Source organism: Mobula hypostoma, chromosome 3 (genome assembly GCF_963921235.1).
Source record: "Mobula hypostoma chromosome 3, sMobHyp1.1, whole genome shotgun sequence".
In the NCBI taxonomy this organism is placed as follows: Eukaryota; Metazoa; Chordata; class Chondrichthyes; order Myliobatiformes; family Myliobatidae; genus Mobula; species Mobula hypostoma.
Genome location: NC_086099.1, coordinates 95,135,329 through 95,150,126, shown reverse-complemented (window position 1 = coordinate 95,150,126; position 14,798 = coordinate 95,135,329). Strand labels below are relative to the sequence as shown.

Below are 14,798 nucleotides of genomic sequence, written 5' to 3'. Positions count from 1 at the left end.
CTTCTTTGCTGACCGTATCGAAAGCCTTGGTTAGATCGACAAAGTCATGAAGGTGTTGCTCCTGGCATTTTTCCTGGAGTTGGTGCGCAGCAAAAATCATGTCCGCGGTCCCACGTTCAGCACGGAAGCCGCACTGGCTTTCTGGGAGCAGACCTTGCTCAAGATGTTGGAGAAGGCGGTTGAGCAGGACAAGGGCCAGAATCTTCCCCGCAATGGACAAGAGGGAGATGCCTCGGTGGTTGTCGCAAGACTAGCGGTTGCCTTTCCTCTTGTAGATGTGGACTATGCTGGCATCTTTCAGCTGTTGCGGGACCTGTCCCTTTTTCCACATGGACTGGAAGAGTACAGTCAGCTTTTGCATCATGATAGGGCCTCCTGCTTTGTATACCTCAGCAGGGATTGCATCGGGTCCTGGCGCTTTGCCATAGGAGAGTTGCTTCACTGCCTTCCTGACTTCATCTACTGTGGGGAGGGTGTCGAGGTTCTTGTTGATCTCTACCTGGGGCAGGCGGGCAATGGCCTCGTCGTTGATGTCGGCAGGGCGGTAAAGGATGTTGTTAAAGTGCTCAGCCCACCGATCCAGAATCTGCTTCTTCTCTGTCAGCAGCTGCGTCTCATCTGCGTTGAGGAGGGGTGAGGAGCCGGAGGACTGGGGTCCGTATACAGCCTTAAGCGCATCGTAGAAGCGCTTTATGTCGTGGCTGTCTGCATAGCCCTGGATTTCATCGGCCTTCTTGCTGAACCAGCTGTCCTGCATCTCGCGAAGTTTTTTCTGCACCTTTCTTCTTGCGTTGGTAAAGGCATCTTTCTTGGCTAGCGACGTGGGGTCGTTCTGATGCGCTCTGCAATGTTGATGTTTCTCCGTTAGTAGTGCCTGTATTTCTTCGTCATTCTCATCGAACCAGTCTTGGTTTCTTTGGGTTGCTGGTCCGAGATGTTCAAGGGAGGTAGTGTAGACAGCGTCTCTGAAGGCCGTCCACTGTTCCTCAGTGCTGGTCCCGTCTTCCTGTGGTGTGTCTGGCAGTCTGCCTTGGAGGTCATCGACGAATTCTTCTGCAACCCTGCTGCTTTTCAGCTTGGAGACATTCAGCTTTTTTGCAGTCTTCTGCCCTTGGGGTCTTCTCATGGGCAGAATGCGAAGCCTGAACTTGGACACAATGAGGCAGTGGTCGGGCCAGCAGTCGGCACTACTCATGGCTCTCGTCACTCTGACATCCATCCTGTCCCTCTTCCTGGTGATGATGTAGTCAATCAGATGCCAGTGCTTCGAGCGCGGGTGCATCCATGACGTCTTCTTACGGGTGGGTAAGAGGAACAGGGTGTTGGTGATGACAAGGTCGTGTGTGGCACGTCTTGAGGAGCAGAAGGCTGTTGCTGTTACACTTGCCAGTGCCGTGTCTTCCAATGATCCCTTCCCAGGTTTGGTAGTCTGTCCCTACTCTGGCATTGAAGTCTCCGAGAACGATGAGCTTCTCTGACTGTGGGATTGCTGAGATGAGGGCGTCGAGTTCTTCATAGAACTTGTCTTTAATGTCATCTGGGTTGGTCATGGTGGGAGCGTAGGCACTAATCAGCGTAGCACTCTTCTTGTTTGCAAGTGGGAGCTGAAGTGTCATCAGGCGGTCGTTGATGCTCTCTGGGTGCTTGGTGAGTTTACGGGCGAGGTTAGAATTGATGACAAATCCCACGCCTGCTTCTCGTCGTTAGCGCTGCTGCGACCGCTCCAGAAGAACGTGTATCCACCACTACGTTCTGTCAGCTGGCCCTTGTCTGCTAGGCGTGTTCCGCTGAGAGCTGCTATGTCCACGTTGTAGCGAGCTAGCTCTTTTACAACCAGTGCAGTTCTTCTCTCTGGTCTGTCTGCCTTGACATTATCTCGCAGAGTTCTCACGTTCCATGTGCCAAGGTTGAGCACCATCACTTTCTTCCGCGTTGGGTTTGAAGTCATGACTTGTGCTTGACTTGGATTAAAGTGAGGGAGAGTTGCGCAGGTCGTCAGCCTCACTCTCTCGTCCCGGCCTATCTGGACCCAGTGGCAAGACATAGTCGAGACGGCTGGAGATAGGTCAGGATGCAGTGGATGGCCAGCTGTGTTCTGTGTGTCTCACTGTGCCCTCTTAGCGCTCCACGACGCATTGCTGAGAATGGTCTTTCTGCCCGTTGAACCAGTGATGGTTTCTTCCGTGCAGTCTGCCGAATCCAGGCTTCACACGCGAGGTAGACAAGCCCTGAGTGTTGTGGGTCTACGGCAGTTCTTGCGGCGTGCTTGCAAGCCTCAGAACAAATTCTTCCTGCAATATTTTGTTTGCCATCCATGTTGTCATTCTTTTGAGTGGCTTAACCATCCGCTGCCAGTTCTGTTTGACTCGTCTGTGAAGAATTGTGGATACTTTGCAGCTTGCATTTTAGCTGTTTCAATGCCATGCATGGATTATCTTTGGGCTTATCTTTCCTCCCTAGGCACAGGGCCTTCTGCAATTCACTAAAGCTGTTATTTCCTCATAGTGATAGAGGTGATTGTTCAGGCAAAGGTTTCCTTTCTGAATTTGATATCTACTAATTCTATTAATGTAGTGAAAATCCGTAAGGTCATGGCCCGTGAATGATTTCCATAATTCTGTGTAGAAGGGGAGGGCAGTAAGGTTTTGTGTGTGTGCATATGAGGTAAATGGACCTGTACTGGTATTATCATTCTGTTGGACAAGTGTACTAATTCAGTATGTTTAAATCTACTGATGGCTCTACTGATTTCCTTAAGATGAATATGAACTCTATGCAAATTTCCTCCCTAAATATAATTTAAACTGTAAATCTTGACTAGAAACCTAATTGGATTGAGCTCATAATTACCTAGACTATATAAGCAGGCCTCTAAATGACTCTGATTCTCCAGAGTCTTTCTACCAACTACAAAGCATGTCAGAAGAATGATGAAATGCCCTCTACTTTCCTGGATGGATGCTGCTTGGCCTCATTCAGGTCAAGGTAGCCTGTTCGATAAAGGTTATGAACATTCTTTGCTTCTGTTACTGGCAGGTTATAGTAGCAGAGTGTACCTCTGGAAAATACACCACTGCTATTTAGAGTAGACTTCCATATTCTACAACCGTAACCACTAGGAGGCTAGCAGATGTGTGAGAAGGCTATGTCTTCTAAATACCTGTTCCCCATTGTCTTCATTTGGGTCTAATCTCTTGATTGTGGAACTCCCTCCTGTCCTTGAGCATCTTTGCCTTGGGCACTGCAGCACATTAAGGTGGCTTGTCACCTAGAGAGTAGTTGGGGACGTGCAATGAAAGTTGGCCATGCCAGCTCTGCTCATATTCATAAATTTAAACAAAAGCTATTTTCTTCAATTGTTTTTCCTTCCTGGCACTTCTAGTTCAGGTTAATGTTGTTTTATAAGGACTCATTTCTCTTGCAGTTCTTGGGAATATTTACAGTTCATAACATTGTTATTTTACTATCTTGTGCATATAATCAATCACAGTTTGGACTTTACAGTTTTCTTCCAGCTGCTGCCTTTCTGGTTTGTACTTGCAAATGTGTTTAATATCAGCAAAGCTTTTTATTTCTGAATTGTTTTAATTCCATTCCTGACATATTACTGCTTTGTATTGATTTATCAAAATGGCCCACTCCATACTAGTAGACCTCCATCTTCACCCCTTCATAAACCCAGACCCATACAAAGATCTTCTGCTTGGATTCTCTCCTAAGTTCCATATAGTAAAAGCTAGTTTCACATCTGTCCATGGCAGCAGCCCACATCTTTATCTACACTGAAAACTTTGTTCTTTTGGACTCCTACTTCCTATACATATCCCCACCCCTTTTCCATATCCGGATGAGGAACATTGAAGGGCTTGGGTACCGCATACCATGTCAAACGTCTCTGCTGTTTTTTTTTCTTTTCTGCTAGACTTTTCAACCTCTGTTTCTTCACTTGAGTCACCACAGCAAACTATGAAGGAAAACTGCATGGAGTTGGTAGGATTCTGCTATCTTCTGTAGCCAAAGAGCCTGACAATGAAGAACGAGTTTCTGATTGCTAGGGAGCTTCTGTTATTTACAGAGCTGTATCTTGCCATAGGCCCCAAACAATAGGGCATAATTGCTAGAGTTTTAGGAACTTCTAACATTTCAAAATTTCTGTTTGTACTTACAATTATGTGACTCTTACGATCAATGGAATTTGACTCTGGTGACTTTGTGCTTCAGTGAAAACTAGTATGATGGAAGTTGAGTGAATGTGCTGAATATAGAAAGTATGACCGAAAGCAAAAAAAAACCTTGGATTGTAACAGTGAACTTAGTGCAAGTTTTAAAAACTAATTCCATTGAAATCATGAATGGATATTAATCTACTTGGATAACATTTTAGTGAATAAAATTGCGCTCTTTTAGTTAAATTGACACTATTTAGAATTTAACTTTAACATTTTTATTCTGAATTTCCATATTAATGTAAATCCAGGAGTTTTGTAATACTCTTGAATTTGATCAGTTTGTCTTTCTCAGCTGCAGCCAAATGACTAAAATTCATTTTCCAAGAGGTACAGCAAAGGCATTTTAAAAACTGTGGAAGCCTCCAAGGATTGACTTTGCAGTAAAATATACGTGGCCTTCCACAGGTTTCATTTTGGCTCAGAACAAATTCTTCCAAGCTTGTTTGTCACATCAGGGTCGTTGTAATGAAGTTTGCATGTCAGCTGTGGAATGTACATCTGTTCTTCCTTAAATTTTGCTGATGTTCCTTTTTAGTGGTAGCCCAAACAATGATATGTTGGCATGTGGTAATTTGAAACAGTTATCTGGTATTAATTGGTTAGGCTTTAAATGTATCTGGTTAATTTGCGTCCTTGTTTATCCTGGGGCACTTCAGTATTTCCTGTCTCCTACAAATTGAGAGGGTAGCCACATTCCTCAGAATTCTCTACTCTTTACAAGGGTGATCAAATTTCTCCTTTTGTATGGCAATTGAATATACACTAATGAGGAGATCCAGGGTTGTGTGTTAAATTGCTATTGCACATTTTAAAATCTAGTTTGGAACCTTTGGACCAAAATGGGGTGGGGGGGTCTTTACCCAGAAATTCATATAGTTCAACAAGTAAATAGCAAACAGAATTTGATTCTCTGAACTTCAAGAGCCTATAACCAAGATTTGAGGTTCATGCTTTAAGTATCCTCTGGTCCCTTCACTGTTTAATGGTTGTAAGCAACTCCAGCCTTGTACTTTCAGTTAAGTTGTCAGTGCTTCCAATTCCGATTTCTGCGTATTCTCCCATGACATTCTAAGAGGTTACTGGACAGTCATTTAGAGTGTTTGTTATTTTAGAAAATCGTGTTCCAATACTGCTGGAGCAAAAGAGATCGCCTGGATGATGTGGCACCTCATACAAGTTTTATTTTTGCACAAGTCTCTGGATAATGCTGAAACTTGAAAGATCTTCCCTCTTCTCTCAACCCCACTTCCTTCCCAAAGGAGTTAGAGCTGATTGTAAAGATGTTGGCGCTGACTCAAAAAGTATATTATTTTCACTTATTTATGCAAGTGGGTTTAGTACAGCTGCAAAGTGAATATAAAATTTAGGTCTAGGTTGGTTGTCAGGAAGTCCGTTTTCCTGCCTGCAATTCTTAAAGTCCAGGCTTTTTTTATATTTAACTCGCAAATGACTGCAAAAGGTTTCATGCAGCCAAGTGTCTCTGTAATCTCCATCCAGTTCCCGTGTTTCGTTTTGTGTATAAACACTTCTTGGAATAAAGAAACATCCCTGCATTGTTAGACTTTTGCAGATACTGAGAAACCCACATATTTGCAAATTTTCTGAAAATAAACTTATTTAACAACGTTATCTTGAGGAAAAATTTGGTTTTGTGGCCTAAAGAACTTGGCTTGCAGAAGGTACACAATTATTCATTTCCCAGTGTTCCAGCAATCATATTTTAAATGTTTAACATAATTAAACAGAAATGTTTGCTATGTTAAGATCGGCCAAGTGATAAATATGAGCTTTCTTTAACAATTGCATCATATTAATTTTGAGTGTCATTTGTAGCCCAGTGGGTAGCAAATGAGTTGTTATATTTCCTCTATTGTAATTATGACTGCACTTCCCTAAAGTACCTTTTCAAGTTTGTAAAGTTTTTGTGCCACTTGAGGTGAAAACACAGCATTATTGCAATTTTAAAGCAAGAGCATATGATAAACTAGTTCATCAAGAAATGCTGTTATTAGATTGGAGTTTTTTGTAGATTAAATGTAATAAGCTGTTTGCAGATGTATCTGCATTCAGTATTCCACAACAACGATCAAGATTAAGGCAGTGTACAAACTTTTTCCCAAGTTATTCTCCTTGTTAACATTTTTCCTTCTTTATTGGCCTGTTGTTGACTTTGTATACAAATCCATTTGCAAACCTTTATTAATGTTTTGGGTTAGTCATGTGTACAGTTATCATGATTTTTCTTTTAAGGGACAGAATTGTGTTTTATGTTAACTGTCACCACTTAATTTTGCCTCTACTATATGGATATAATCAGGAGTGGATGAGCTATAACTGTGCTATGTGGAAGAGATATGGTTATGTCAGGACAAGGTCTAGCAGCTTGAAAAGTGGGGCCACAAATCTTTTTGAAGAAGCAAATTTCACACAACATGGGGAAGATTGGGTTAATTGCAAAGTCTGGTTTATTATTACTGACGTGTCATGAAATTCATTGTTTTGAGGCAGCAGTACAGTGCAAGATATGAAAATTGCTAAGTTACAATAATAGCACAAAGGAGAATATTGAGGTAGTGTTCATGGACCATTCATAAATCTGGTGAAGGGGAAGAAACTGTTTCTATAACATATTTGAGTATGAGTCTTCAGTCTCTTGTACTTCCTCCCTGATGGTAGTAACAAGAAGAGGGCATGTCCTGGATGGTGAGAGTCTTTAATGATGGATGCACCACCTCTTTGCAGATGTCTTCAATGGTGAGGAAGGTTATTCCTGTGATGGAATTGGTTGAGTCTACACCCTCTGCAGTATTGAAGGCTACATACCAGGCTGTGGCCCAACCAGTCAGAATGCTCTCCATCGTACATCTATAGAACTGTGCAATAATGTGACACACCAAATCTGCTTAAACTACTAATAACCTATAGCCACTGGTGTGCTGCCCCGGTGATTACATTAGTATATTGGGCTCAAGATAGATGTTGACACCCAGGGACATGAAGCTGCTCACAATTTCCACCGCTGATCTCTCTGAAGACTGTACGTTTTCCTGACTTCCTTTTCCTGATGCCCACAGTCAGGTCCTTCGTCTTGCTGACACTGAGTGTGGGACTGTTGCAACACCACCCACAGCCTATCTATATCACTCCTGTATGTTGTCTTGTTACTGTTGGCAGAATCTCAGAATTTACAGAAGGTGTTTGAGCTTTATGAGCACTTGTTTGCTTGTATCTCCTTTTTAAATTTGTGAAGGGAACATGGAGGAACCGTCACGAACTCCCATAGCCCCCAGTGATCCTGTGATTTCAGTCTCTGAAGGCCGGCAGACATTAAGCATCCAGCCTAGATGAGGTACTTGGCCAAGTACTAAAGATCTGTGCTGATCAACCAGCTGGAGTGTTCACTAAGGTCGTTAATTTCTCACAGGCACCCACCTATGTCAAGCAAGCTTCATTTGTACCAGTGCCCAAGGAGAAATGTGACCTGCCTCAATGCCATCATCCAGTAGCTTTTGCATCCATAGTGATGAGGTGTTTTGAGAGGTTGGTGATGAAACATATGAACTCCTGCCCGAGAATCGACTTGGATCCACTCCAGTTTTCATACTGGTGCAGCAGGTCCACAGCAGGTACCATCTCCTTGGCTCTTCACTCAACCCTGGAAATCTGGACAGCAAAGGTGCACATGTCAGGATGCTCTTTATCGACTACAGCTTGGCACTGAATATTATCATCCCTCAAAACTAATGAATAACCTTCAAAACCTAGTCCTCAAAATCTCCTTTTGAAACTGGATCTGCTTTTCCTCATTTGCACACTCCAGTCAATTTGGATGGGCAAGAACATCTCCACGATCTCCATCAGCACAGGTGCACCACAAGGCTGTGAGCTTAGCCCCCACTCCACTTGCTTTGCACTTCTGACTGTGTGGCTAAGCACAGCTTCAATGCCATATTTAAGTTTGCTGATGACACCACTGTCATGGGCTGAATCAAAGGTGGTGATGAACCAGCATATAGGAGGGAGATTAAAAATCTGGCTGAGTGGTGTCACAACAACAGCCTCTTACTCAATGGCAACAAGACCATTGACTTCAGGAGGAGGAAACCACTGTCCATGAGCCAGTCCTCAGCAGGTGGTGAGGTTCAGCTCCTCTGTGTTAGCATTTTGGAGTACCTGTTACGTGCTGGACCCAGAAGTGCAATTGCAAAGAAAACATCGCAGCGCCTCTACTTCCTTAGGTTTGCAAAGATTCAGCGTGACACCTACAACTTTCACAAACTTTTATAGATGTGTAGCAGAGAGTGTATTGACTGGCTGCATCACAGCCTGGTAAGGAAGCACAAATGCCCTTGAACAGAAAGTGTAGTGGATGCAACCCAGACCATCACACGTAAAGCCCTCTCCTCCATTGAGCATGTCTACATGGAATGTTGTCACAGGAAAGCAGCATCCATCATTAGGGACCCCACCACCCAGGTCTTCCTCGCTTTGTGCTGCTGCCATCAAGGAGGTGGTACAGGAGCCTCAGGACCTAGGTTCAGGAACAGTTATTACTTCTAAACCACAAAGCCCTTGAACTAAAGAGGATAACTTCACTCAACTTTACTTGCCCAGTCATTGGAATATTCCTGCAAACTGGACTCACTTTCAAAGACTCTCCATCTCATGTTCTCTATTGCTTATTAATTTATGTTGGGTTTTTTTGTGTGCACAGTCTTTTGCACACTGGTTCAATGCCCAGTTGGTGCGGTCTTTCACTGATTCTTATGTTTTTTTTAATGGATTTATTGAGTATGCCTGCAAGAAAATGAATCTCAGGGTTGTATATGGTGTTATTTACGTCCTTTGTTCAAAGTAAATTATCACTTAGCTCATGAATGGATGCATTGGGAAGGAGAAAACTCATGGCCAATGTTTTCAAAAATTTAGCCATTTCATTTTTTAAAATGTCTTTTTCCACTTGTGGCTCTTGCACAGTAGACATTTCACATTCCTTTGCCAAAGCCCATGAACAAAAAAATGAAGGCCACTTTCAAGACTGAAAAAGATGTGTTTTGTTAGATGTAGACTGTAATTCTTATGGCTGGGAAATGTAGTTGAGGTAAAGATGAACTATGATTTAACTAACTGACCAAGAAAACAGCAGGAACTGAATGGGCGTCATGTTGCCCATAATCTGTGTTTGAAGGTGGCCAGATTGATAGAAGTCATTGATAGAACCATATGCAAATTTATTGTATGTATGCATTGAGGATTGAAAAGCTTACTTGGCTCTTGTAGAGTTTGATACATGGGTGTGTTCAGTGCATTTACATGCTGATTTTTTTATTATAATTTGCAGCAATCGATGGATATTTTGAACCAAGCTTTAGAAATATCTATCATTTTATAAATTGATGCTTTGCTGTATGGCCACATTGACCTTTGAGGCATTTAATCGTGCTTTGTTTGGGTACACGCCACATCTGCAGTAGGTGAAGTACGTTGTTTTTGTCTTTAGGGTAGTAAATAGCCCAAAGAGCTTATGCAACTGACTAATGACCCATAGCTCTTCAATGTTACTAAAATTCTTGAATTTTTTTTTTGCAGTCTCAGGGCGAAGACTTGCGAAATTTGAATCTTGCTGGTCATGTGGGATTTGATAGCCTTCCAGATCAGCTGGTCAACAAGTCAACAACTCAAGGGTTCTGTTTCAATATCCTTTGTGTAGGTGAGTAACATTTTGCAGAGAGAGAGAACTACTTTTTGTGTTGTGCAGTTATCATTAACTCTATAATTTTTTGGTGTTTGAAAGAAGAATGTACAGAGAGGTTGCACCTGAAGAAGGCTTGGGCCAATATTTTAGATGGCAGGTTTCCTGATGCAGCTGAGAGTTTGGTTGAAGATGATTTGTTGTGGAGATTGGAAGCTGAACAAGGATTTAGAAGGGAACAAGCAAAGCTGGAAGTAGAAAACCAAAAGTAGAACTTTGAAAGATAATGGAAACAAAGGTTGAAAGCTACGCAAGGATTTTATTTGTGCTGCTTGCTTTTATACCTTAATGCGAGGAATATAATGAATAATGTAAAAACTTTTAAGGCTGAGTTAGACAGATGGAGAGATATTTTAACTGTAATTGAGACATGGATTGTAGAAGGACAAGAATGGTATCCTAATCGTTACATAATTTTCAGGTAAGATGGAGGAGGAAATGAAATGAGAGGGGGTTAAAGAAACAAAATGTGTGAAGGAACAAAATGTTGGTTAAAGAAACAAAATGTGTGAAGGAACAAAATGTTAGGGTCCTCCAATGACCCCATTAGGAGTGTAATATAGACATCTAAGCAGTCTGCAGCAATGGAAGAACAAATGTATTGGCAAACCTGTGACAAGTGAGTTTTGAGAAGCAGGCACCAAATATTAACTAGGAATCAGTCACTATAAAAAGGTTAAAGAGCATGGAATTCTTAAGCTGCAGTCAGGAGAACTTTCATTAACCAGAATGAATGTTTAAAGCCCAATAAGTGGTGTTCCAATCATTTTAGGGAATGAATCTGGGCAGCTTGAAGGAGATCATTTTGTGGTTGAGATCCTAATTCAGTTAGGCTTGACATGGATATGGAGAAAGATGCATGAAATAGGGAAAAGGGTCATATATTGGGGTAAGACCAACTTCCTTTGCTGGGAAGAACTATCTGGACATCTGAGCAGTCTTCAAAAATACCTAGAATTGACTGCTTGAAAGTAAATCTGTGTTAGAACAGCCCCTGGATACCAAAATAGATGAAGAGTAAGAAAGGATAAAAAGAGATGCTTTGTACTGGTGAAAATTTAGAAAAGTAGAGTATATAGGAAAACTAAAAGTTAAATTAGGGAAGCAAAAATGGGCATTTAAAAAAGTGGTAATTGAAAGAAATCCAAGGATTTTTCTATTAGTAAGAGAATGATGTAGGATCACAACCGAAACATGACCATCCCTTTGCCTCTTTGGTGCTGATGACTCACTGAGTTCCTCCAGCAACTTTATTTGCTCCAGGTGTCAGTATCTGCAGCGTTCTGTGTCTCGAAGAGGATCGTTTTTGACAAACTGGGCCAAGCAATTGCTGCTCAAATTGTTGAAATCAGACACTGTTAGTCACAAGATATTTATAAATCAATGTTCCTAGAAGGTAGTATTATTGAGTATGCAGCAGTCTTGGTGCTGCACAGAAGTGATGTTCTCCACAAAAAGGCATGAGTGTTGAAGCTTCAGCTGTAAAAGGCTGCATGGTCTGTAACTGATCTGTACAGGTCACATGCTCATGTGTACTCCAAATGAGATGAAAAGATGGGGTAGGGCAGTGGGGGATAGTTTAAGATAATTTCTAATCTGATTATGAGAAGCAGGGGACAGCATAATAGTGCAGTGGCTTGCAGAGCATTCTGCATTACCAGTGACCCGGGTTCAATTCCCACCACTGCCTGGAAGGAGTTTGTATGTTCTCCCTGTGAACGCATGGGTTTCCTCTGGGTGCTTTGGTCTCCTCTCACAGTCCAAAGACGTACCGGTTGGTAGATTAATTGGTCATCGTAAATTATCCCGTGATTAGGCTAGGATTAAATCAGGGGATTGCTGTGTGGTGTAGCTCAAAGGGCCAGAAGGGCCTACTCCATGGTGTATCTCAATAAACCTCTAATCACAGGTTGAATGTCTGCATGTTCTTTTTTTTACCCCCACAGTGTGCTGTCGGCCATGATGCTCAGAGTTCTCACCACTGCAATATCTGATTTACTTCAACTGTAAAGTGCTCTTTTTTAAAAACAAAATAAGTAAATTAAGCTTACACCATGTGTGTTCTTCTGTTTATACGGTGAACTATTTAACTGGACTGATCATGAGGTTTTTGACTTGTGGATCTTCGTATTTTTGTTGTACATAGCAAATCCCTTTTGATTGGAACAAAGTAAAAGTACGTTTGGATAGCTTCCAAATATGGCCCAGGTATCAAATGCTGTGGGACAGGCTTGTTCCAGGAGGCTCAGTGCTGCTTTTATTCATATCATTTTACTGAAACAGTCTGCAAACTATGGTAATGTATGATTTGAGTGGACAGCCGCTTGGCCTTGTTACTACTAACTGAAACCTTGTAAATTCTCGATTCATTAGCATTAATTTCTGTACATGTAAATCAGCTCAATTGGCAGTGAGTCATGCAAATGTGGAATTCTGCTTGTCCCTACCATTCCTTTAAAAACGCATTCAGTATTGATCCATGCAGATATTGATTCAAGATACAGAGTTTGGGTCCCATTAGGAAGTGAGCAGGAGGTTTGTGATGCAGCAAAGCTACAATAATCAAACACATCACTGTTGCCCTAGATATAACATTGGATGAGGTCTATCTGGTTAGGTGAATATTTTTTTTTATGAGGAGGAATATAGAGTTTTGTGGGAGTACTAAAGAATATTCATTTCCCCCACCCAATATCTACTGTGAATGACTACTCCATGACATCAAATCAAGATCACATTTAATATCACCGACATATGTCACAAAATTTGTTAACCTTACAGCAGCAGTACAATGCCATACGTAATAGAAAAATCTGAATTACTGTGTGTGTGTGTATTTTGTTAAATAGTGCAAAAATAAACAAAAAGTAGTGAGGTCATGTTCATGGGTTCAATGTCCATTTGGAAATCGGATGGCAGAGGGGAAGAAGCTGTCCCTGAGTCACTGTGTGTGCCTTCAGGCTGCAGTACATCCTTCCTGATGGTAACAGTGAGAACAAAGCATGACCTGGCTGATAGGAGTCCGACGCTGCCCTTTTGAGGCACTGCTACTTCAAAACGTCCTGGATGCTACAGAGGCTAGAGCCAATGATGGAGCTAAGTTTACAATCCTCTGCAGTTTACTTCAATCCTGTGATGTATCCCCCGCCCATACCTGACAGGGATGTAGCTGGTTCGAATGCTCGCCACGTTATATCTGTGGAAATTTTAGTGTTTTTGGTGACATGCCAAATCATCTCAATCTCCGAATAAAATATTTTTCTCTTTATTGAACTTTTGGTGTGCACGCAGCCACTTTTGTGAAAAAATTGTTTACACCATTTTTAAAAAAAAAAGGCTCAACATCAGTCTTATTCAAAATTCATACAGCATTCGAAATGATTCCATATTTGAAACCAATATATTCATTGTGCCACGCAGAATTTGAACCATACAAAGTATGATTAAAATTAAAGAGCATAATTTGGCATTGAATATCACACTGATTTTACTTGTATTTTGATGCAATCAAAATCAAATAGAATACAAATTAAAACATTAATGCTCTTCCAGATGTGGTTTTATTCCTTTCATGTAAAGGAAATTCAATTTCATTTTTAATAACGTCCATGTGAAGATTGGATGTTTTGTGTCTTGGATGATTATTTCTGTGCATTGGTAGCACAGTGAATGTTGACTGTTACAAATGCTCTACATTAAAGTATCTCCCCCCCTGCATTCAGTTTATTCTTCATCATGAATGCAGCAGTGAATGGAAAACAGCCTGAAGCTAGCCTCATGACTTGTTAGGCTGTTTGTCAAGCAGCTTTAAATTTGGTGTATAAATTGTTAATTGGTATTTACAATGCTGCATTCATGTATTAAGACAAACTCCAGTGTAAACCTACAAGTGAAAGGAAGTGATTATGAAACTCTTGTTTAACAGGAAATTTTTTAAAAATCCCTTAACCTAGAAAACCTACTCCTGCATCATCTGGAAGTTCTATCCAATACCTTATAAAGCCTCAGTATTACATCCTTGCTTTTGTACTCTAGTCCTCTCAAAATGAATGCAAACACTGTATTTGCCTTCCTTACCACAGACTCAATCTGAACATTAACCTTCAGGAAATTCTGCATCACGACTCTCAAGTCCCTTTGCACCTCCTGATTTTTTTCTCTCTCCATTGAGAAAGTAGTCCACGCCTTTGTCTTTGACCAAAGCGCATGACATGCACTGCCCTGCACTATATTCCAATTGCTATCTTGGTGCCAGTTCCCAAACTTCTGATTTAAGATGATGCTACTGAATGTGTTAACAACAGCTTTCTGGTAGTGAAAAAGCTAAAAAATCTGACTTAAAACATGACTAAAAATACCTTTTCTGAGGTAAATTGTGTTTAAATTATTGCCACAAAGTGAAGGGGTGGACAATGGCGACGAGAGTTCGGGGGAGGAGCCGAGATGGTGTGTTGCAGAATTATTGTTGATGGAATTCCGATGCCTGTACGACTGGCCAGGGTGCGAGGTGGATCACTCTAGGTGCCAAAAGGAGGAGTCCTGGCCTGGGCGGAGGAGATTTGGTGCCCGTACGACTGGCCTGGGTGTGAAGTTGGATCCCTCTGGGTGCTAAGCTGATTCGAAGAGCTTGAGAGCAGCTTTGGGCTGGGTGAGGAAATCTGGGCCTGAAGCAAGTTGTTGGGCAGCATGGTCTAGGCCCGGAGCCTTTCGCTGTAGTTGGGTTCTCGTGCGAAGTACGATACACTGTTTACACAATTTAAATGCTAGCCCATATCAGAGGCGAGAGCAGATTTTGCTCATCCTCCGCGATCTCCACT

The 14,798-nt window shown here is 41.7% G+C and overlaps 1 protein-coding gene across 5 annotated transcripts in view; it reads left to right on the top strand.

Annotated features, from left to right (window-relative positions):
* Positions 1 to 14,798, top strand: part of LOC134344149 (septin-11) — a 93,490-nt gene that overhangs the window by 27,212 nt on the left and 51,480 nt on the right. For all 5 annotated transcript variants that reach the window (XR_010017376.1, XM_063043468.1, XM_063043466.1 and 2 more), the window contains exon 2: positions 9,819 to 9,939. Coding sequence is in view for 4 of the 5 variants with exons in the window: in XM_063043468.1 (XP_062899538.1) it covers positions 9,819 to 9,939 (121 nt within the window). In the remaining variant the exon portion in view is untranslated. The remainder of the gene's footprint in view (positions 1 to 9,818; positions 9,940 to 14,798) is intronic.